General features: G+C 46.8%; 1 protein-coding gene across 1 annotated transcript in view; it reads left to right on the forward strand.

Moving 5' to 3' along the window:
• Nucleotides 1–22,632, forward strand: part of tusc3 (tumor suppressor candidate 3) — a 55,399-nt gene extending 32,767 nt beyond the window's left edge. The window contains exons 7-10 of the mRNA XM_035416558.1: nt 16,092–16,155; nt 18,324–18,398; nt 22,212–22,302; nt 22,514–22,632. Of these exons, the coding sequence (XP_035272449.1) occupies nt 16,092–16,155; nt 18,324–18,398; nt 22,212–22,302; nt 22,514–22,529 (246 nt within the window). The 3' untranslated portion in view covers nt 22,530–22,632. The remainder of the gene's footprint in view (nt 1–16,091; nt 16,156–18,323; nt 18,399–22,211; nt 22,303–22,513) is intronic.
• Nucleotides 22,633–23,537: the final 905 nt, after the last annotated feature.

The following is a 23,537-nucleotide window of genomic DNA, read 5'->3' on the forward strand; positions in this document are numbered from 1 at the left end:
ATTGACAGCGGGGGGGATGTTGGACACGCGTGCAAACGCCCTCGCAAGCAGCACGATCGCTTTCTGACGCTTTAGTGAGGAGGACCCCTCGCCTCGCCAGGTGCACAGGGTTAGCCCAATTGGGCCAGAACACGGGACGGGGCTGGCTACCACCCCTACCCCCGCCCTGCCCCCCAACCCCCTGCTCCCCCAAAGCAGGTTAGCATAACAGTGTCTGGTTCAAGGATGTGTTGCCGGGCGATTAATCACTGTCGGTAATAACTCACCGCAGCTGTAGTCTGGTGCTGTGAGAGCTAAAGTCACCGTGAGGAACGAAACTACGGTGCTGAGGCTGCTGGCTCATCGTTAGCGACGGAGAGAGAACCCTCTCCCCCCCCCCCCCCCAAAGTTTTGCATTTTCAGGGACTGTACGGCTCAGAGGACTACTGAGGCCGGCTCTCACGCCTTGCCTACGCAGTGATTTTCAGGAAGAGGGGAGAGAGAGAGAGAGGAGGAGAAAAAAAAAAAAAAAAAAAAAAAAAACTTTTCTCTGGATGGACATTACTTTTTAAAAATGTTTCGCTTGGCAGGCACAATGTACATAGCTTATTTTAGTCACTCATTTGCATATATATATGAATTATACATAAGATCTAATTATACAGCTCTATAATGTATTTACTGAAGTAATTCAGGTTAAGTACCATGCCCACGAGTATAGAAGCTTTGTCTCACCTGGGATTCAAACCTGCAATTTCAAACCCAATTTCCTAACCGTTATAGAACCCTGCCACCCATCCTCTCTCCACCAGGTTAATAAATACAGGCACGCCAGACTGAGCACATTTGCGAGATTTCGTTCTCCAAATACTTGTAGACGTTTTTTTTTTTTTGTTTCCGAGGACTCAGAATGCCTTTGAGCTCTAAATGGGTTTTTGTTAAATATTCATTGGAAGTGATTCTCCCACACAGAGCGGCAGTAGCTTCCCTGAAGGCGATGACCTGCGCGTAGATCCGCTGCAAGAGCAAAACATTTTATATAGATCCTCTAAACTTGTAGATTCCACAGTAAATCACAGAATAACGGCAAAGTGAACAGAAGGGGAATAAAAGAGGTTAAATAAGTAAGGATGGAAAGTATCAAGGGGTGACAGGCTGGATAGGGGGAATCACTAATGCGTAATGAATTGTTAAACAGGATATGAGACTTGTTTACAGTGTGTGATTTGGTCGGGGGGGGGGGGGGGTGTTCATGAGCTCTGAACTTTATCAGTGTGGTGATGATGTGATGTATGGCGGGGGGCGGGGGGGGCAAGGGGGGTAATGTCCCCAGATCACATCCCCTGAAGCGAAACTGGGGTCGTTATGAATAATTCAGCCAAAAGCATTGATCTTCTCAGATATAAACAAACCGCTGACAATATCCCTGGTTCCCCATCTGAAGGGGACCTGCATCTGCACCAGAGTGGTTTTTTTTTTTCTTCTTTAAACCTTTTTAATTGCGGAAGGTTATGCGCATCCAGAATCTGTACAGGGTACAGTGCATGTAGCAGGAAGGAAAAAGTCAGCAATACTTTGAAGTTGGAAGTTCTGAAAGTTACCTAAAGTTTAAAAGTAACCTCAGAAAAAAAACAAAAAAAAAACAGTACAGTGTGGTAATGAATCCAGAAGCAAGAATGATGTTCATTTGCGTAGCAGTCTTATGGTGGGCAGACGCGATGTGAAACAGTGTCAGAGTCCGTTGACGTTGCGCTACCTGATTTCCGCCAAAGTAACTCTCCTCGCTCGAGGGCGTAGAAGCCTCGCCATCTCAGAAAGCTCGAACCCGTGACCCCCCCGTCTCTTTCTCTCACACTCCACCTCTCTGCCCTACGAAAGCAGCCATCTTGGGACTGCTGCTAGCGTCTTCTCAAGGAAGTTAACTGTCCTTCAGCAAGATAATTCATAATAAACATATGAGCGTTGCATTGCATAAGGGTAAATAATACTCGGCAAGGCTCGCTCTTGCCATTGCACATTTAAATATTTACTGCATATTTTTTAATGTGTAATCGTGAGAGCAAGCTAAGACTTATTTTTCAACAGTATATGATTCGCTGAGCACTAGGGATTAAATAGAGTACCCGTCTATTTATTAACCCATCATATAGTCACACGGTTAGGGACAGAACTGACCTCCAGTTGGAGCCCAGATGATGTCACGGACCGGTAGATAATTTGAATAGCGCACCGGTGTCTGGGAAGGGAGGAGAAACAGGAAGGAGGCTCGATGCAGGCTGGCGGCGTGGACTAGGGGAATCTTCTCTGGTCGCTTTGGAACCACCACCGCCAAACGAAAACCTGAACAGAAAAAAAGACAGTAGACGAAACGCAAGGGATGTTCCAGCGAAACGCCATTCGGGCTAAGGGAGCTAGCCGTCACCCCGACAGCAAGTAATCGCTCTCTCTGTGGCGTCCCCCCAAGCTGACTGCACTACACATAGTCAGGACCGACTATCAAAGCTAATGCATTCATGTAGGGACGGCATTTGTTAGTCTCCATTTACGTTACAGATAGGCAGGCCCAGTCGTAGCATAGATTCCCCTAGACCGAGCGTAGCCTTAGGAACCAGCTGGTCCGTAACCACGTGTAGTAATCTGCACTATTGTGACCCCGGTAGAATTAATGAAGATGCTTAATTAGCACGAGAAGTGCATTAGCAGACACACAAGAATGGAAGAGTGCTGTTAAAATAATACCCGGAGTATGTGTCATCCTCTCCTGTGAATTTATCTTCTAGTCCGGACCGCTTCCTGAAGTGGGAGATGTACTGTATCAGTACAACAGAAGGTTCTTGCCAATCCATCTCCCTTCCTGCTTCACTTCTGCCCACGTATCAGAGACCTTTGTAGTGCAACGAATAGCCGTCTTCAGATTTAAACCATAAAAGGAGACCAGTGTCTCCCGTAGTTACCAATATCACACTCGGGCAGGACCAGGGCAGTGCGGTAGACACAGAGAGGGTGCGAAGCTGCAATTTGGGTCACACCTACTTATGGGCCATCAGAACCCGTCCTCGCTGGAAACGATGTGATTCTGACGCGATGTGAGGCGGCTGGCGGTGCCTTCGGCCCACGAGGCCGCGGCCGCCGAACTCCGGCCCTGGAGGACCGCGGCGTCCGCTGGTTTCCGGGGTGTTCCTGGCACCGGCGGCTCATTTAAGTCACTGATTGGCTGACGGATCCGCGCACCTCGTTCTCGGGGTGCTTAATTGGCAGCCGACAGAGAGAGAACCACGAAAAGGCCGCAGACGCCGAAGCCCTCGGGGAGTTTAGATTGACGCCCCCTGCGCGAGGCTAATCACATTGCATTTAACCCAATAATCTGCCCGCCAAATGTGCAGCGTCTGCATCCAGGGCCTTTCCCTCTCCCTTTCAGCACACCGCCCACCTACGGCCTTCCACAACTCCATCAGAGTGCCCGGTCCGATCATTAAAGGCGTCCCCCACAGCACCTGCCCGTACAGTAGATCCAGGAAAGTTTTCCCCTCAAATTTGTTTGTAACTCTTTTTGAACAGAATCCTTCCCTCAGTCGATGTAAATCTTTTCCTTTAATCTCGTTTCAACCTGAGGCTTGCAGTTCCGTCCGCAGAGACTAAACAGAGCTTAGCTTGGCTCAGCATTATGCTTCATTAGCCTCTTATAAGATTTTAAACACTTCAATCAAAACCCACGCTCCACCCCCCCCCCCCTTCCCTCCCCTCCCCAGCGCTCACCCCCTTTTCCCTTTTCACAGACTTTAGAAACTCAGCGCCTGAAGTCTGTCTTCTGATTTAACTCCAGTGAAAATGCACCTCTTTGTGAAATCATATTACAGAAGCTGCCAACACTCTGGGATAAGGCAGTCTTAACCCTGTTAATAACTCCTGCCAGGCCGCAGAAACTAGAGTCCAAAAATGCTCTTTTTAAACATTTAGAAGGAAGAAGTCCTGCCAGTCATGCTAAAGAACTCACTCTCTGTGCAGTGCTGCCCTCCAGCCACCAGGGGCAGCACATCGGTCCTAGAATTACCCACAAAAGGAGGGTTTCACTCAGTAGGGTACTCCCCTTGTCATCTGGATAGGGCAGATGACAAGGGGAGTGACAAAGGCCTTTGTGTTTTAGGCCTTTGCAGTGACAAAGGCCTAAAACACTATTTGACATTACCAAATTAGTAGCAAATTAGAAGCTGTTGAAAGGGAAATAGCAAGAATGACCAAAAAGCGTGTTTCTGTGTGGTGAAAAGCACAGTACCTTACAGCAGGCTGCACCGGTAGTGTCGAGGCTGAGGACATGGAACCAGAACTAGAACCAGAATACTGTTGGCTCAAAATTCTCAAGGAAGGTACCTTGTCTGAATTGTGTCAGCCAGTACCAAAAGCCGTGATTTCGTTGCTTGCTTTGAGGAAGTATAATCTGTAACAAGCAGAAGCATCTGTCTGGGAAATGGACAGACAGACAGAGGCAGACTTTTTTTGTCAGAAAACACTCTGTGATCTTGAGACGTTTCATTTTATGGAGCAGGGCTGCAGGAAAGGAAAAAATCACACTATTTCAGGTCCAAAATGAGTCTTACAGAGATGCTTAGAAAAATGCTTTTTTTTTCCCCCTTTTCTTTAAAAATAGTCCACAAAAACAGACTCTTGTGCAAAACGGTTTTAACAGTAATGTGCGCTGTATGAATTTTGCTTTTAATTTTGTCGTGCTGCTCATGCAGCGAGGAATAAGATGTTGTGTTAGAACGGACAGGAGACACAAAGCAGGAGCGCTTATCTTTCTGCTGCACTGAGGAGAGAAGCTGCCTTTAAACGAACACTTCGGAAAAATGCTCAACAAAAAAAAAGGGCCAAGCATTGCTGCGGAGTATTTCGTTGTCGACAGTTATGCCTGTGCATCCGTGTGTGAAATTAAAAGTTAAAAAAAAAAAAGAAAAAGAAAAAAAAAAAACCTTGATTTTTGAACTTAATGCAACATTTGCATGAAATGATATTTTTCCGCCACCCTCCATCATGGTAAAAAGTGCTATAGTCGCAGTTTGTTTGCCTTCAAGAGTATAATAGAGTTGTTTTTGTAAGTTCAAAAGATGGCTGACGCAGGCCAGGGTTTGTGGATTGTGATTGGCTTGGAGAAAGTGGATGTGATTAGCTTGGTGAAAAGTTTGTTACCCCCCATTTTAATGAATGGGAAAAACGGCGCATCTTTCAATCCACCTGTTGCATTTCTCCCTCACGTACAGTAGTTTACTCAGGATGTCGATCATAAACATTCTCCTCTCTCATAGATCTTTGTTAAACTTTCTTATGACTGTTAAGAAAGTTTAACAAAGCAATAGCAAGTCAAAACAAAAACAAAACAAAAAAAAACACCAAAAGTGATGTGAAAATTTGCATAAATTCCTTACCGCGTCTGCCACTCTCGTTGCCATGGTAACCCCACATCGTCTCCTCTCCGCCATTGGTCTTCGGTCAGGCGTAATGCCGGGCGTCACCGGACCCAGACAGAACTCGAGCACCCGCCAGCACGCTCAGCTCAGGCCGAGATTTAACCCCACTCAGCCCCTGGTGGGAGGAGGCCAATCGTGTGCCGCGGCTGCAGCTCGGGGGGTCCTTATCGGCCAATGGCGAGGAGGCTTGAATCTGCGACTGCGGCTTGTGCTTGTGGTTTTACTGACAGAACCACTAGGGAGCCCCATTAATGTAATTACAAAGAGCTCAATGACTGTGGAGTGGATCACCTGTACTTACTGTGTAATTTAGAAATTCAAGTTGTTTTAATCATTACCAGTCAGTTGGTTCAGGCTCGGGGAGCAGTGGTCCATGTAATTTACCTCATCTAGCTTTCAATTTCATTTTCTGTCCCACACGCATTTTATAATTCATCAACGGAATTTCATTAACGGAGTTAGAATTTTCACAAAAAGAAAAGAAGTTGATACAATGTACAGTTCCAGATCAACAGAGTTAAAAAAAAAAAAAAAAAGTTCTGTGTCCTCTGGTAAATATGTCTGGCGGAACTACAAGTGTGCAACTAGTCTGATTGGTCAGGTGCGTCACATGACCAGTCGAAGGCAATCACAATGTCTCCGCTCCTCATCATAACAAACATAATTACCATCATCTTACAATAACAAGCACCTCAAACAATACATTTCTGATTGTATAGTCATCGACAGGATCTCTACAAGATTGGGCCCATTTGACTGCCATGTAGCTTCCTAAACAGTACCATTATAAGTATAAAAATAGGGCAGACATAATTTGCCTACACTCTCTGCCCCTTGCTTTAGTTACATGTTTTTGTCTTCACATCAGCAAACCCTTCTGATTAGTGGCAGGGAGGGAAAACTAATGCTGACAAAAAGGAGAAAGACATTTGCAGATAGTTTTGAGCTGAGACACATATGGGAATGTATAAGCTCGGGCTGCCCAACCCTGTTCATCGAGAGCTGCCGTCCTGTTGGTGTTCATTTGCATTTGACACGCCTGAATTCTACTTAGTAGCAGCTCAACGAGATCTCTAGCTGTTGAATGAGGTGCTCTTTGGTAGGGCTGGAGTGAGAACCTACAGGACAGTAGGTCTTCAGGAACAGGGTTCAGTATGAGCAGTTATGGGCATGAGTAATCAGCATATTTGTATTATCATTATCGTCATCATCATTATTATTATGATGTAGCATTGGCACATGGTTTGTGTGGTGTTTAACATCATTAGTTCTAAGCTGGCGTTTCCTCTGCCCCTGTGTTCCCTATTGAGATCACAGAAGCGGACTCAAAAGGCGAATGTAATATACACTGCACAAACACAAGCCACTGCCTTCAGCTGTGTCTGATACACTGTGCATTTTACCACAGGCCAGGGCCGTTCAGTTGTCACAGTATCAAGGCTGGTGACAAGAGTATGACAATAGCCAGGTGCTTGCAGGAAGAAAAAAAAAAACTGACAAGGTACAAGAAATGAACATTTTTAGCTTAGTACTGCAAGGGGGGAAAAAAGGCAGCAGTGAATTCAGTTCAAATTATTTTTAACCAGCGCATACAGATGCAGTAAGCCAAGAGGCATTTATGCCTTTTCCCTTCTGATTAGTCCTGTTTATTAAATGCTGCCGTTCGTGTTTTTTCCCCCTCTCGCTTCGCCTTGTGTGGTTTTAACGACCTGTTTTTCTTTATTTATTTTTCCGTCAGATAGTGATCATAAATTAAAACTTTCTCTCGGCTGACCTGCATGGTTAAGGTAATGAAATCCCGCAATTATAGGTTATTAAATGCAGTCTCACACGTTTGGATGCGCCGGTTTGAAATAAATCAAACGTTCTGCGCAAGTTTATGGGGCAAATGGTAGGTTCTAGTAAGCGCCGTGGAACCGTTAACGACAGCCTCGAGTCGGAAGTGATTTAGCCTTGATCATCCAAAAGACGGCAGCCTGCGCTCAATCAACGTTTGTCCTTTACTGCGACTTACACGTAAACACGTAAGCGTCAAAACTTCTTTCTTTCACAAACATAATTTGGGCTAAGTTAGTTTTGCTGATTGCTGAAATTGCCAAAGTGTGATGGTGAACAAAAAAAAAAAAAAAAAGAAGAATTCTTAAAGATAACGGTCCAAGTGCTAACCACACCCAACCGGCGAGCTCAGATTCAACCGTACGGCAAGAGAAAGTCCACGGGCAGTATGGCTGCCGTCTTAAATACAAGATTGTGGGCCGAGCGATTTTCACGCGGTTCAAAAAGGAAGACATTTTTCGGTCTAGTTTTATTTTATTGCAGCGTGATACTGATGATACCGGGGGGGGGAAAAAAATACAAATGGCAAATATTTGGCTTCAGCGTGACAGAATCTGCTCCACAGAGCGCATTAAGCAGACTGAGATACGGAGCAAGCCGTTAAATAAACACACACTACAGGCAAAGATTTCCAGGACTTCTTCCCAGGGACATTATTTCTGATTTAGGGGGACAAAGACGATTAAAAATGAATCTCTGAAGCAAATGGGTGATTTAATTACAGCGGGAGCGGGGCAGAGTGCGGAGAAAGCAATATTATGAAGGCAAACAGTGGGAGGGCGGCCATTTCAATGTTAATGAGTCACACTCGTGTAAATAGACGATTTTGGGGGAAATAACCGGCAGACAAACTTTTGCCCGAGGCACGTTCACCAAAAGGGAGTCGATGGCTTCCAATTACTGCTCATCATTTTACAAGCTCGACTGACTGCCACTTGATGCTCCCGAGGCACAGCTTTCTGAAAAATAAGAAAGAGAGCGTAATCTATATTTATAGTGCGAGGATGACTCCCAAAAGTAAAGTTCTCACTTGGGCATTGTAATCACGCACCGGCTACAGGACCGTGACAAGGCTGATTTGCGAATGCACAGAATGGCCGTCCAAGAACTTGGGTACATTTTTGGTGCATAAAACCACTACTATTACTACTGCACACGGTAGTTCCATAAAACATCTATCGTACAAATACTGATAATGCAGAAAAAGAAAACAAGAAACGTGCTTCCACGTTCTACAGTGTTAAGCAGCTGCTGCCCTGAATCCTGCAGTGGCTCCCTGGATTAATTTGTCAGGCGCTTCGAACCGTTTTATCCAACTGGGCTCCTCAGCCACAGGACGCTCATCTTGGTTTCACTCTGTTGCCAGATTTCGGAATCGCACCTCTGGGTTATTTTTAGGCCTGGTGCACGGTGGGTAATCTAGCGCGTCCTGGGGGGTAAGAAGGTGTTGCTCGGGGTGTCAGATGGACGATGAAAACAGGCGGGCGGGCGGGCGGGCGGGCCCTGTGGCCGTTTTGGCACTCCCCTACCCACCTTCCCTCACCCCACCCCACCCCACCCTACCCAAGTAAGTTTTTACACCAAGTTTTTAGTCCCCGGAACTAGGCCTTCTTCCTGTATTTATGCTATTAGGGGCTTTCCCCCCCTCCCCCTCTCCTCCCCCACACAGATGAAAACAGTCACGAGCCATTTCCAGTGCCTTTCGATCTCGCAGTTCAGTCGGCCTGGAGGTTGGTTCTCGGGGCCTTCTGATCTGTGCAGGGCCGCATTGAAGACGTTTCTCCTTTCATCCCTAATACAATGGGGCTCCTCTCTCTCTCCTCTCCCGCCACGGCCGTCGCAGCGGATGGCGGCTGCCGCTCGGGCGGCGAGTTTTCGCTCGCCGAGCTCCGAGGCTCGGGAACGGAGTCCGCTAGCCCGCGCGCGTTAGCGTCACGCTGACATACGGCTCGGAAATTCCTTTCCCCCCCCCCCCCGCCCGCGCGTGTGTGCGGTCCCGGCTCGCAGAACGAGCCTTAGATCACAGCCAGCCGTTTTATCGCCTCGTATAAATTTTGAGTGCCCCGCGGATGACGGTTCTCTCCGAATAAATCAAGGCCTTAAACTTCAAAGAGTGCTCGCATTGATCAGGTGAGGTGTGAGGAAAAAGACACAGCTCGCGCTTTTATGCTGCAGAACACATACGAGCACGATCAGGGGTTAGTCACTTTTATACCCCACCGCCGTGAAATGCCCCGATTCCCTGCCAACATAAGAGACGTTTAACGCGCCGTTTCGTACACATAATTAAGCACGAAATTCTGTCTCTATGTCACACTAATCTGCACTCACAGCACACTTTTGGTGAACAGTATTGTTGAGAACAGTCTAATCTGAATGTATGTTCATGAAAAAAGCAACATCATAAAGTAAATGCAAAGGCATCTATTGATGGGCAGTTACATTTCCATTAGCAATAGCGTTGGCACATGTATTTAAAACAGCTGGACACATATAGCCTGCCAGGCCCTTTGGGATTACTGAGCTCACCAGTGCTGTCTTTATTCTTAATCATGTTCCAAATGGTTGATTTTGGTTAGCCTAAGGTTTGGCCTATGTCTCTGACTTTTTTTAAACAGACTCATAAAGCAACCAGCAGCCTAGAATCAAGACTAGATACTGAAAGCTTTGCTATACTTGAACACACCGGACTAATCAAACACCTGTGAAGAATTTTGTCCAAAGAAATGGGAAGGTGGATAAAAAATTATTATGCATAAAAGTGTGCTGTTAAGTCTGTATTGTGAATCCAAAATGTATCTACAGTTATGGAGTACAGAGCTAAATCAAGAAAAAAAACATTATGGTGCTCACTAATTATATATATATATATATATATATATATATATATATATATATATATATATATATATATATATATATATAGACACACACTGTACACATACTCCTTTTATGCGTCCCATTTTTGTGTGTCCATATCAATAATGGAAAACAGAGAAACAGGAACATTTCTATGGCAACACATTCTGTCCACATCTCAGCGCGCACATTCCAAGCCAGGAAGTCTGCGCCATTGCGAGCGATGATGATAATGCTGCTGAAGGTTAAATGCGTAACTGCACACTAAATGTCATTTCAAAAAAAAGAAAATCATCCGAAAAATATTGGGAAGATACAAGCCGGGAAAGGCATGTGGCCGGAACACTCAGGAATGTGGCGCGGTGGCTGTTCCCTGAGCCTATCAAAACGCATCAAACCCCACCGCCGTGTGACAAATATATCAATTTCAGTATAGCCCCGGGGCCCGGGGGTTGTGAAATATGATATTAACCGCGATATTTATATTCCTGTCAACACATTACCATTTCCTTGCTTTATTTAACGTTATTGCATTTATTTTTCACTCCCGAGAAAAATGTTGCGCCCTGCTGAAGTTTGTGAAAACAAACCCCCCCCCCGCCCCACCCCCCCACACAGAGTGAAAAGTACTTCTCTGTCTGTGGAGGTATATATAATAAGAATGCCCAGTTTGAGCTCCGTGTACTGGTTAAATTTTTAGTTAATGCTCTCAATATTCTCATTCAGTCTGCACATTTTTTTTTTTTTTTTTTTAAAGTGCAATCACATTTACATCAACTGATGACTTCTCATTTAGCTGCGACCTAGCAACTGTGCCACTGCTGATGAAGTGGTGACCGGCTGTGACAGGAAGTGGCAGGTGTTTATTGTACAAGCGCAGGACTAACATTTCATTGTTAGGTCTTCCTGTGCCTCTGGAAACACAGGAGTGTGTAGCATTCCAACGGTGAATCTAATTTCAGTTTTTTGGCCGTGGAGAAAAACCACTAAACACTCACTTCAGAGGTTCCCTCCGCTTTGAGGCGGGTGTCTCTCCCTGGATTTCGGATTTTCGGGTTTAGCGTGTCGCGTTGCTCGACATGCGGCTCTTCACACTTCGCCGTAGACCGCTCTCCATTTTCGCTCTTTTGCAGCGACAAAGGTCACGCAGACATCGATCGTTTTCCAAATCTGTCCGGTTCTCTAGTTCTCTCACCTTTTGTTTTTATTTGCCCTGTTCATCGTACAAGCAGCCATATTTCGACAGGTTTTTTTTCTGCTTCGGTTTCACTGGAATCGTTATTTTAATTTATTTTTTTTTCCAGCGAGTCGGGCGAGCACCGGGCGCTCGCTGTTCTCTCAGCGGCGCGTAATCAGGGGTTTCTGCTGCGTTCATTAATCCAGCGTAAAGGCTCCCCCTCTCTTCCCTCCCTCTCTCCCTCCCTCCCTCTCTCAACGTCGTTCCCGTCGCACCGCTCCATTCGTCTGGATCTCCGGGCAAATCCCTTCGACCTTTTCGAGGCGGGAGCCTTGTTAAAAAACCAACGCGCGGCGCCGAACAAAAACAATGGAGAGAGCCATCAGTAAAAGGGCAGGGAGCGAGCCTGTTAGCCTGGAGAGCGGGGTCTGAGCGCGCTCCGTCATTACCGAGAGGGGAAGGGAAATAATGTCACGCTTTCCTAAATGTTATATCGTCCATCACCTCATTCCAGCTTTTTTAGGATTTACCGCCCCCCACCCCCACACACACCCCACAAACACAAACAAGTTTGAATGGACTGGGATTAGAAAACAACCAGATGCTGTACAGTCCGTAGCTTCTATGATCAGAATTGACCTTTTTTAAAATAATGTTTTTATAATGTGCTTTCAAAACAGCGCATTTTTAATGCACCCGCACTAAAAATCTAGAGTGCGTTCTCCTTTTAAGATCGAATGAATGACGCCGAACAGAGTATGCGGTGATAAAACCCTCAGAATTTACATCTCCTTTAGGACAGCTGTCATTATGGACACTTTTAAGGAGCATTTTTCCCCGGTTGTCAATTAACGGAAGATATTTCCTCTGTATTTATGAAGATGGCAAATGGAGATCAGCCTCGAGCCCCAAGTATGATGAATGAATAAATAAACAAACAAATAAATAAATAAATATGGGAGTAAAGATGTACAAAGACATAAAACACCTCTCACGAGCCTCGAAATATTAACTAACGCAGTGTCAAAAAACAAACACAAAACGAACTTCAGTAATCCAAACCGGCTAAAATGTCAGGCTAAAAAAGCCATTATACTGCCAGTAATATCAGGCATGAATATTTCCATACCAAGACAAAATACCTTGTGTAGGTCTAGAATGAAAACAGAATCTCCAGTTGTATTCATCATTTTTCTCCCACTCACTCGCGCACACATGATTGACACAGTCGAGCCGGGGACGTGTTGACCGAGCTGCAGCGTCTCCTCGGTGGCTCAGACTTCAAACATCGAAGCGCACATTTTTCACAGCTCGGCACAAGTCTGATAGTGATGACACATCAGCTCCGTCCGTTGGAGCCCTACCATGCCATCGGTGGCGATTCGCGATTCAGATGCGCACTGTGTGTCCGTGGTAGGTTTGTACTAGATTGATCGCGTCGCCATAGGCGACGGAACGTTTGAATTCTCAGCAGTCTGTCTCGGTGGCAGTGATCTGCTGAGCGGTGAGCTGTTGATGAAGTCACATGACCTCACATACAGTACACTGCTATACTGGGAAAAAAAATGGCTTGTCACAACACAGGGCAATGAGAGCTCTGTGGCACTCTGCTTGTCAGGCTGTGTAAACTCTCACAGTCACATGAAACGGTTTGTTTTCCTGTTGTTGCCGGGAATACTTACACATACATGCCAGCGGCCATTTTAACGCTGACTGCACAAACAGCATTGCGCCGTGTGTTTCCGTTGTTCCCTGATTTAAAGCGACGCTACGGCCTGCCACCGACGCAGCTCCGCGGACTCGATCACTGAGCTAACGCAGCGGGGACCGGCGCGGGGACCGGCACGGGGAACAGCAGACTCGTGGTCTGATAACACCGCGGTGGTTTATGGGAGCGCTGCGCTTTTTAGCGCCCCCCCCCCCTCTCGGGGGCCCGTCTCAGACGGATGAGCAGGGAGGCGTCGCCTCATCCGTTTGCCGGGGGAAACCGAAACGGGGCGAAGAGCGATCCTCCTTCCTCTGCCTCTTTTTTTACTCTGCCGTGTGGTGCTGACCGCGATCTGCAAAACACCGCTTAGCTTCCCTTCTGCGGGCCGGGAGAAGGGATGGTTTACTGAAGATGATGATGAGGAGAGAGCATTCAGCCCATCCAGGCTCTCTCTCCATTTACCTACAAATTAGCGTGTCCAACAGTGCGCCCAGTCTGCACCTGAAGCCCCAGGAGGGTCTGGCACTGCTGCCTCAGCTGGCAGGCTGTTCCAGGCAATGACAGCTGTCCGGGTTAAAAAAAATAAAAATTAAAAAAAGCTCCCCGATATCCATTTCTCTTCTCTGCGCCTTTGTTCTACTGACGGAACTCGACCTGAAAAATGCTTTGTTGTTTACTTTGTTGTTCATTCCTGTCGATTTCCTTCGTGGTGATATATTTTACGGCAGACCTGCTTGCTTTCAGCAAAGTGAAGCAAGAGAGAGACAGCTCTAGCCAGTTGTCTTCCCCCCCCCCCCCCTCCTCGAACCTGAGATTATCGTTCAGGTTCAAAAAGCAGTCGCTCCCTTCATTTTCTGCCACTGCATCCATCTCCTCTTTTTCTCAAGGCGTCTCTTCCATTTTTCCACCTGGAGGATCCAGAATTCACTAGAGGCCCCACGTTCCGGTACACTGATCCACTGACCCCTAAAAACCGCTACATTAGTTCCTCCCAACAATGCTCCAAAGCACCAGTGAGTCACCAGTTCTCAGCAGCAAGAGAAGCATCTCCTTTCCCATGGGCGCTAGCTCTCTCCTGTAGTACTGCACTGCCTGGGCTGCATTACATCATTTGCTTTAAACTATTTAAAGCAAAGTAGCCATTTAAGCAGACGCTATTAGCCATCGAGCTAGCGCGCAAAGCTTGCAGTCTACACGCAGTCCATTTATACTGCTGGATATTTACTTGAATCAGTTCAGGTTAAGTACCTGACTCCAGAGTACAGCAAATTCCAAGTTACGAGTCCAGTGCCCTAGCCACTGTACTGCCTTTCCTAGCTCGCAGGCGGATGAATTAAGAGGGAGAGCTCAAGCTTCAGACGCGGTGATCCTGGAGCGGTGTGTGTGGGTAGCACACCGTTTCCAAATGCGGAATAATTAGACGCTGCCAAATTGGGGAAGAGAGAAAAAGGGTCTGAATATGCATTTTATATTTTTAGGTATCATTTTAATTACACTTAATTAGGCATATTCATCAGTACCAAACTATCTATTTGAGATGAAAATGATCTCAAATACTTAAGACAATGTTCAGACGTACGGAGAATCACACCCAGCAGCCCAGTGTCTAACAAAGTCCCGCTGCAGCAGTGTTTTTTTTTCCTTCACTTCTTTCCTGCCTACCTAGCGGAAAACCGACCCCCCCGTACCCCAGCCCCTCCCCCCCAATGCATTATAAATAAAGAGACTCTGCAGACATGTCATGAGCGCACCTGCCTACTCCACCAGGCTGGGTCTCCCACACGCGCAGCGGGAGGGGCTCACGCCCTGAATAACGATGTGCGTCGCTCACGCCGATTTGGCTTCGTCCCGCTTTTAAGAGCCTCAGTGCGGCCATTTTGCAAGGACATCGTTTCGCTTCTGGCGGCCGGTCGCATGAGCTTATCCGAGGAAACTGCCGTTGTTTGCTTTCTGAAATTGGTTAGAATTAGGGTCTCACACCCTCCTCCCCCTCCCCCCTGCACACACACACTTTTTTTCTCTCGAGGAACGGGTTGCTGTGATTTGGGGAACATCATGGCGGCTGGAGGCGGCCCCTCCCAGATTGATCATAGTGGGGGGGGGGCTCTTCTCCACCCAGAAGGACTGCAAACCGAAAACTCCTCCTTGACAAACAGGAATGAAGCGTTGTGCCAGAGCCCCAGTTGAAGTTAGCGGTTTCCCGTTAGCCTGCGGACTGCAAGCTTCCATCCGTTTAATGCAGCTAAAACTCCCGCGCGGCTCAGGAAGCTAAGTCGCCGGGACTGGAGCCCAGTTCCGTAAACTGGGACTCAGGGAAGAGGCTTGTTCTCACGGGGAGACCCAAACATCACAACTTTATAAAGCAGAACAATACAGAAGAGATGAGATGTAGAACGCGTAGATGACTGAGAATTAATGATACAACTGTACCAGCAATGGTGATCGAAACACAGAGGTCAGCGTGGGAGAGATCGTCATTCCGCGATGGCATTTATTCATATTAGGAGACTGGAGTGAGAGGAGGCGGGTTTTTTCAGGGGTGAGGGGGTGAATGTTGTTTTTGGGGATTTTTTCAGGGTTTACAGTCTCTGCTTTTGTAGCGGCTGGTTTTGGCTGACAGTCGGCAGTGTCTCCCTGTGCTTAAGACTGCCAGTGGGGGGCGCTGTCAGCGTAATGGTGCTGAGGAAGACCCTGAGGCCTGATCCGGGCTCAGGGATGAGTATAATGTATGATTCAAATGAGGACTTAAACAGTGTTGTCAGTTTTTAATAGATGCAAAGCACCTCATGCGCCTGGCTGACTCACTGACAGACTGACTGACTGACTGACTGACTGACTGACTGACTGACTCGCTCACATTTAGCAGGGTGAAGATTCTCCACAAGGGGAGCTACAGTATTAACACTTAGAATGGTGCTTCACTTCAACGGCACTGTGTGTCCTTGTTTTATTTACACTAACTTTCTCTTGTTTTCTCTCTCTTTTCCCCCCGCTCTTCTATCTGCCCACCCCACCCCACCCCACCCCACCCCCCACCGCTGTTCTCTGGTTCGGTTACCCTCTCCCACAGAGCTACATCCATGGAAGCAGCCAGGCCCAGTTTGTGGCAGAGTCCCACATCATCCTCCTACTGAGTATCCTTTCCGTTTCCCGCGGTTACCAGAGGCTCCGCCCACGCAGCATGCCTGCATCCAGGACTCCTGCTGCAGAAAACTGGCTTTCTGGAGGGCTAGCATAGCCATAGTGTTGCTAAAATAGGGACTGGTGGAAAGACTGCCAGAGACAGCACACAGACCGCTCCAAAGCAGACCCAAGCCCCGAATGAGTTTGCATGGCTAGATCTCTCCCATCCACAGTCTGCAAGGGCACTACAGTGCTCCCATTTTAGGAGCATTTGCTCCTGAAAATTAACATGTGCTCATTAGAAAAATAATTTAGGAGCACAACTGCTAATTGGGAGGTAGTAGTGTGCTCCGAGGTTTTCCAACTTAAGAACACTTGTGCTCTTTGGCAAAAAAAAAAAAAACGTTAGCATAGAGCCCTGGTCTGCCTTGACTCCTCTTATAATAACTCTGGGGTTTTGTTCCAACAATGACTTAATTGGCTGAATTGGAAAGCTGTGCAGATATATAGTGGTGTTTTTTTTCCCCCCAAAATGCACTGCAGTGACATTTTTGAGCACAGGGTGAGTGCAGTGCAGGTCCAGCGCACCAAAGTGTGTAAACGTCCAGGAAACGAGAGCTGGGGAAAGGGCAAGACCTGCTGCTCCCCCCGGGCCTCCGGGAACAGCCGACATATTAACCTGAGGGTGGTCAGTCAACAGCGATGGCTCGGAATCGACCCTGTAGCTCGCTCTGACTGAGAGTGTTCTGCAAACATATAACCTACCAGGGGACCGAAGATTGACATTGAAATTTGGTGCCAAAAACGAATTTCTCCACTGAAGTCCATTCAAAACTATGAATTTACTCAGGCCAAATTATACTACGTTGAATGGACAAGTACTTTTGAATTAAAAAAATTCTTCACACCAAACTAAATTACTCTCCAGGGACCGATTCTGAGCTCCATAGAAGGAGATTTTTTTCCATTCCCATTCATCCCTTCATGTTTAGGTACCCAGTGCGCGGCCTCCATGAACTGGCCTGCTGAGCCAATGAGCAGCTCCCACAGGACTCCGTGGAGACGGCGAGCGGGAGCTGTCTCCGGTTCTTTCGCACCTCGGCCGAATCGAGCGGCGATTGCAGCGGTGACGGGAGCCCGTGGCGTACCGCCGTGCCTCCTCGCGCCCCCCCCCCCCCCCGCCGTGCACTTTCGGCGGTGTGACGCGGGCGCCGACGTGCCTGAAGCGGAAGCGCTCGATCCCGTTGGCCGACGGGACCGTCCGCGAGCGTCTGCCAGTATCGCCGCCTCCTCGTCCAGCGCGGGCGAAAACAAAACGCAGCCAAAGGAAAACAAAAGGAGGTGTGAAGTAATTGAAAGCTAATCGTCTGGCCGTCCGCTGCCTCCGTTTCTCCAGGGGGATGCAGGTTCAGGTTAACTGGAGAGCTGCGCTTTCTTTCATAATCCGTGTGGTGAAGGGAGTGGGGGGTGGGGGGGGGCGGGCAGGCAGGGGGGGGTTCATTTATTTCCTTTCCTATCATCCACAGCAGCCCTATACAGGTTATCCATTCCACACAACTAGATATTTTATCTGAAGCCAATGAAGACTGTGCCCCACCAGGGAATCAAGCCGGCAAACACTCAACGACGCTGTGGAAACCTTTGCTGCCATGACAATTGCAAAACCCAGCACTCGAACTGCAGTTCAAGTGCACAGAAACCCTAATGCATTATTTAACTTGAACTGAAAAGGATAATAATCTGTATGGGGAAGGGAGTGGAGGGGGGCAGGCGGGGGGGGGGGGGGGGGGGGGTTTCATTTATTTGAACCAAAATAGAAAATGAAGGCGTGAATATACAGGCCAGGCCCGTCATTGGCCACAGAGCCCTGCCATTTTGTCCAGTAAAGTCCTGGGTGTTTGAAGGCATCACCTGCCCACTTTTTAAGTCCTGAATTTTTTTTTTTCTTAATCAAGCCACAGCTTCTAATCATGCAGTTCAGGGGATGGGGATTTGGGGGTGTCTGCAAAAAACAGTGTTTTTGCCATTAAACGTTTCTTAACCAAATCGGCGCTTATGTAAATGTAGAGCTTGCCACTTTGCAGCTCCCTGAAACGTTAAAAAAATCTATTTCTGAAGATTCCCTTTATGCTCTGCCCCGGCTACACGGAGCCCAGCGTTTCCTTGACGACGACTACAGATGCTGCCATCACCATGGGGATGGTCCTGCTGAATGAAGCTGCAACCTCCAAAGGCGACGTGGGAAAGAGAAGAAGTAAGCTCAGTTTTGAATAAAGTTGCGTTTTTGCGCTTTACGGTTCTAGCTGCCTCCTCAGCTGCATGGGGAGCAGGCTGACAGGACAGAGAGAAAAAAAAACACACACTTGCAGAAAAAACTATGAAGCTTTCAAAAACATGGTTTCAAAGATTTTAATTTGTCCGCAGAGCAAACTAATGCATTTTGGTTTGTTTGTTTGTTTAGTCTGTGAACAGATTAGATCTTTTTAAAAATGTGTTTGTGAAACCGGTGTGCTTTTTATTTTTGGTGAGTGCAGCATTTATTGTGGGAAACATTGTATAATTCTAAGCCCAGTGCACCCCAGTGAAACAACACAAAGTAATTTAGGATTGAGCCCATTTTTTCTTTTTTTCATTTCTGAAGAGGCCAAAGAAAGAAAGAAAAGAAATTCTTTTAAAATAAGTTTTCTGTGCATCATGGTGCTTTTCTTAATATCCCTTTAAATATGTAATTAGAATGTTCTTAACTGAACATTCTAATGCTGATGTAACAATCATTAGTGGGAACTTAAAGCAATGGAGTTCTAGAACACTGATTTAGGATTTTTGGAAAAACATTCTAAAAAAACTAATCTTCAAGGTGTTAAAAGAATCACGGGATCCCACACAAAGGACAGGACGTTTTCTTCTACATTCGTATGAATTGCAATGTAGCAGTACTACGCTTAGCATTTATTCAACAAATGATTTCTAACCACTTAAAATCAACCCGAGTGACAAACCTGGGAATCGCTTTCCATTTTTAGCACCTCAAAGTCAAGCTGTCCAGTAGTAACAAGACTAATAGCGGCAATTATCTGGATCTGAAATGCCCTTGCATCGCACTGAATGGGCATTAGCAGTCAGCACTCTCTCCAGAACACAAAAATGTCCTTACATTAAAACACAGCTCGTAAATGGTCTATTAAATTGTACATTGTAGAAACTAGGCTATTCTATTGGATATTTATATATTTATTTTCATTTAGAATTGGCTGGATACAAAATCAATGGGGACAGTAAAGTTTGTAAAGTATAAGTTTCATGTAATAGCTGGTATTTTTCCTTACCATAAAAATAACTCCACCTGGTTTTTTTTTTTTTTTTTTTTTTAAAAAGAAGAAAAAAAAGACAGTTGGTTAGTGGATGAGACACAATGGTATTGCGCTCATTGTTAAAGATGTACTGGTATGCAAAGGTCACGCTGAATTGCAGGCAATTTATATATATCTATATATATACACATATATAGTATATGCACTTATATATGTATTTGTCACAGTGTTCCGAAGGGCTTTTTTTCTTCCCTCATCACACGTGTGCGGGTGGATGTGCACACTGAAGGCGCAGGCTGCGGTGTGAGGGGCGTTCTGGTTTAAATTTACCGGGCGCTTTGTAGAACGAAGCAGCGACACGGACGACAGTTCTCCCACGCCCCTCCCCCCCCCCCACATTGTTTTTAATTGCCAATTACAGCCCTGCAGCCGCGTGACGGGCGCGTACGTCCCCTGGCAGAGGCGTGTGCCGTGGCGCGTGCACCCGGAACACGGACAACACGCGTGTGAAATCGGGTCGGGGGGATCCGGCCCCCTCTGAATGTGAAAACAGCCAGGCTGATTTCCCCCCCCCCCCCCCCCACTTTAAGCTCCAGGGAGAGCCCCCATTGGCGCTAATTAGCGCGACATCGGGGGGTCGCTCGCGGAGGGTGGGCGAGAGCAGGGCGCTGTGCTGGCTGAGGCCTGATGACGCCCGCTGTACGAGAGAGCAAACCGACCAATAAACAGCATTTCGATGAGGGGAGAAAAAAAAAAATTTATGCAGATTTGCCTTGTTATTGTTTGCAAGTGCATTGGCAAGTGCCGCGCAGCCACGTCCTCTTGCCAAATTTCACTGAGGAGAAAAAAAAATAAAAAATAAAAAATACAAATGTTTGGCCCGGCTATGAGCGCGTCGAGCGTAGCTGTTGCTTTGGCATCCCCGCCACGGAAAACAAGAGGACTCAAAGCAAGCCACTGCGGTCGTCTGCTCTCACCGTGACACTTTAGGGAGGGAAATATTTCCTCCAGCCGTAATTACTGTGCTTCCCCAAATGAAGCCGGCTGTTGGGAGGACCGGGGATGAGAGAGAAAGAGGAGACACTGAGGCTTTAAAAAAAACAAGAGGAAATGAACTCGCCAGTGGTTCAGGAGGGAGTGGCGGCCATTTATACACCCCCGGACCCTTTGGTGTCTGAGGGGGGGGGGGGCTGTACAGAAGTGGCTTGAGTGCAGAGAAGCGTAGCCCTGTTAAAAAAAAGAGCACCATCCGCTTCCATTAAATTTTATTTGTACAAGTCAAATTGATATGCAATCAAACAGATGTACACACTATATGACCAACAGTATCTGGGCACCCCTTGGTCTGGGGCTGTTTTTCATGGTTTGGACTAGGCCCCTTAGTTCCAGTTGAAGGCAAATCTTCATGCTGCAGCATACAGCACAATCACATTCTGGATGATTCTGTGCTTCCCCCAACAGCTTGGGGAAGGCCAATTCCTATTTCAGTATGACAATGTCCCTGGGCATAGAGGGAGGTCCATATAAAAATGGTTTTGTCGAGAACAGTATGGAAGATCTCGACCCGCCTGCACAAACCCCTGAGCTCAACCCCATCCAACACATTTGGGATCAATTGGAAAGTCAACCGTGAGCCAGGTCTAATCGCCCAATCAGTGACCATCCTCACTGGTGCTCTTCTGGCTGAATGGAAGCAAATTCCCTACAGCAATGCTCCAACATCTAGTATAAACCCTTCCCAGGAGAGTGGAGGTTGTTACAGCAGCAAAGAGTGGATCGACTCCCTGCGAATGCCCATAATCGTGGATGAGAAGTTGGATGTCAGGTGTCCAACATACTTTTGGCCATGTGGTGTACTTTTAAAAAAAACTCAAAGGTCACTCACTGTACAGGAAAAATTAAAAATGTTTTTGTTCTTGGTCTTCTCTCCTGGTCTCCACACCTCCCGTGCAAGTTCAGCAGCGACAGCGCTGCGTGCAGCATCGCACATTCCGAGAGGCTCGTTTCTGGCAATTAAGAAACGAGTCTGAAGTCATAATTGGACTTGGCCTTCTCGGGAGAGGTTAAATGGGGCTGACTAGGGCCACATCAGCGCATTGTTTCGGCACCAGCTGCCTCCATTACTTTCAATTAGCTTTATTGGTGCGTTACTTCATTCCAACGACGGCCCTGTAATGTACTGTACACACGCTGGCAATGCTGTTTAGGCAGCGAGAGTCATTGGCGAATGCCACAGTGGAATGATCGTTAGTCAATAACACATATGCACTGTGCAAGCCTGCTACTTCCCAGTTTTAATTTACTTTAATTGTCTTATTTAGTTCTGGCGCTGTGGCAAACTTTACTTACAACTTCAACACTCACAGCATTTAATTGCCCATAGGTCATAAAGAGCAAAGCCAATTGAGCTAGGATACAGTGGAAGTGGTGTAGCAAGTAATTATATTCCATGTAAAAGTAAATAATTACTTAGTAATCACTGAATTTAAGTACATTTTTAAATAGTTGATTTCTCAGTAACTGTTGTACAGTCATTTGCTTAGCATCATTTAACTCACGGTTGGTTATTCTGAATTATTTGCCACAATTCAAACATTTACAGAATCTAATCCCAATCAAAGCTCATGGGGATTTGATTCTGTAATCCTTTGGGCTGGCAAAAAAATCTTGTGCACACTCACTGTTATGAAAATCTTTGGCGTTGTCTCTGAAATCCTACATGCACACAATGAATCATATTTTCCTTGTTTTTCCAGTTCTTTGCCTGGTTGGGCTTGGTTTAGTGGTGTTCTTCTTTAGCTTCCTGCTCTCCATCTTCAGATCCAAATACCACGGTTACCCATACAGGTGAGCATACCGTACGCAGCCCCAGGTCAAAGAGTCTTGTGCGCCCATACAGGTAAGAACACACTGGACATGTTTGCAGATATGAGTACAGCATTGGTTACTCATTCAGGTGAGAAAACGGTAAACACAATCAGATCCGGTTATCAAAGATGTCAGGGAGTGTCACTCATGTCAGGCGTGCTTTAATGCCTCCGTTCTCTTCTTTTTCCAGCTTCCTCATCAAGTGAGAGCCAGTCGTTTCCCCACCTGACGAAGAAGACTTTCGGTTACCATGCCGACTGAGTTTGCACGCGCCCTTCATAAGACGTTGCATCATTCGGTAAAAACAGTTAAAAAAAAAGGAATTCCACTAAACAAAGAGCATTTATGTGAGGCACCAGTCCAATTTCGCCTAAGTGTACTGGGTTACTTTATATAGCGTTTCTCTGGATTCATTCGATGACAGGCTGTACCAATTCAATACTGCACACCGAAAATGCTCGCGTTTACCTGTCGAGGTCTTCTCTGAATAAACCAACACGTCACATCCTCAACAAATTTAGCAAATGTCATGTTTTTTTGTACTTTTTCATTATTTTTACAGCTTAAATGTTTCCATGTGTACGGCTGAGAAAGCACAAATTTCAGACACGACAGTTTGAAACCCCCGCTCAAAGTTAAAAGTTAGAAAGGTGATCCCATTTTGACTGACTGGAGAATCCTTTATGTGGAAAGGTCTCGCTAACTGGACACTAGATACGTTTGTTAAGCCACCCAAAAACCTGGCCACAGGGCTCTCAAAGGCCTGAGCCCCGGTAGGCACTAGCAGGGAGTGTAGAATCCACCTTGCAGCCCAGACTAGCCTAGTTGGACTCTATGATACATCAGTGTGATTGGGCTGCAGTCTGGGATATAGCAGTGTGACCGGGTTTGGACATTTAACGAGGATAATTTATCCACCGTCTTTTCTACACCCTTCCTTGCTTTTCAGTTTCACATATCAGTGATGTCACTGTCCCCCCACACACACACACACACACACAAGGCCCGTTAGGCGGCGTTCAGTGCGAAAAGCGTGGCCCACGCGGCGTGCTCAGACAGCCGGCGTGTTGAGGCGCGACCCAGCCATTTCCCCTTTCTAAAACAGCCCTAACAGATGTTCAGCGTTTCCTCCAAGCCTCACCGGTCCCACTCCGCCTCCATTAGCAGGCTTCCCAGGGGGTCTGAACTCCCCCCTCTAAACTGCCACCCCGCAA

Source organism: Anguilla anguilla, chromosome 5, assembly GCF_013347855.1.
Source record: "Anguilla anguilla isolate fAngAng1 chromosome 5, fAngAng1.pri, whole genome shotgun sequence".
Classification (NCBI taxonomy): domain Eukaryota; kingdom Metazoa; phylum Chordata; class Actinopteri; order Anguilliformes; family Anguillidae; genus Anguilla; species Anguilla anguilla.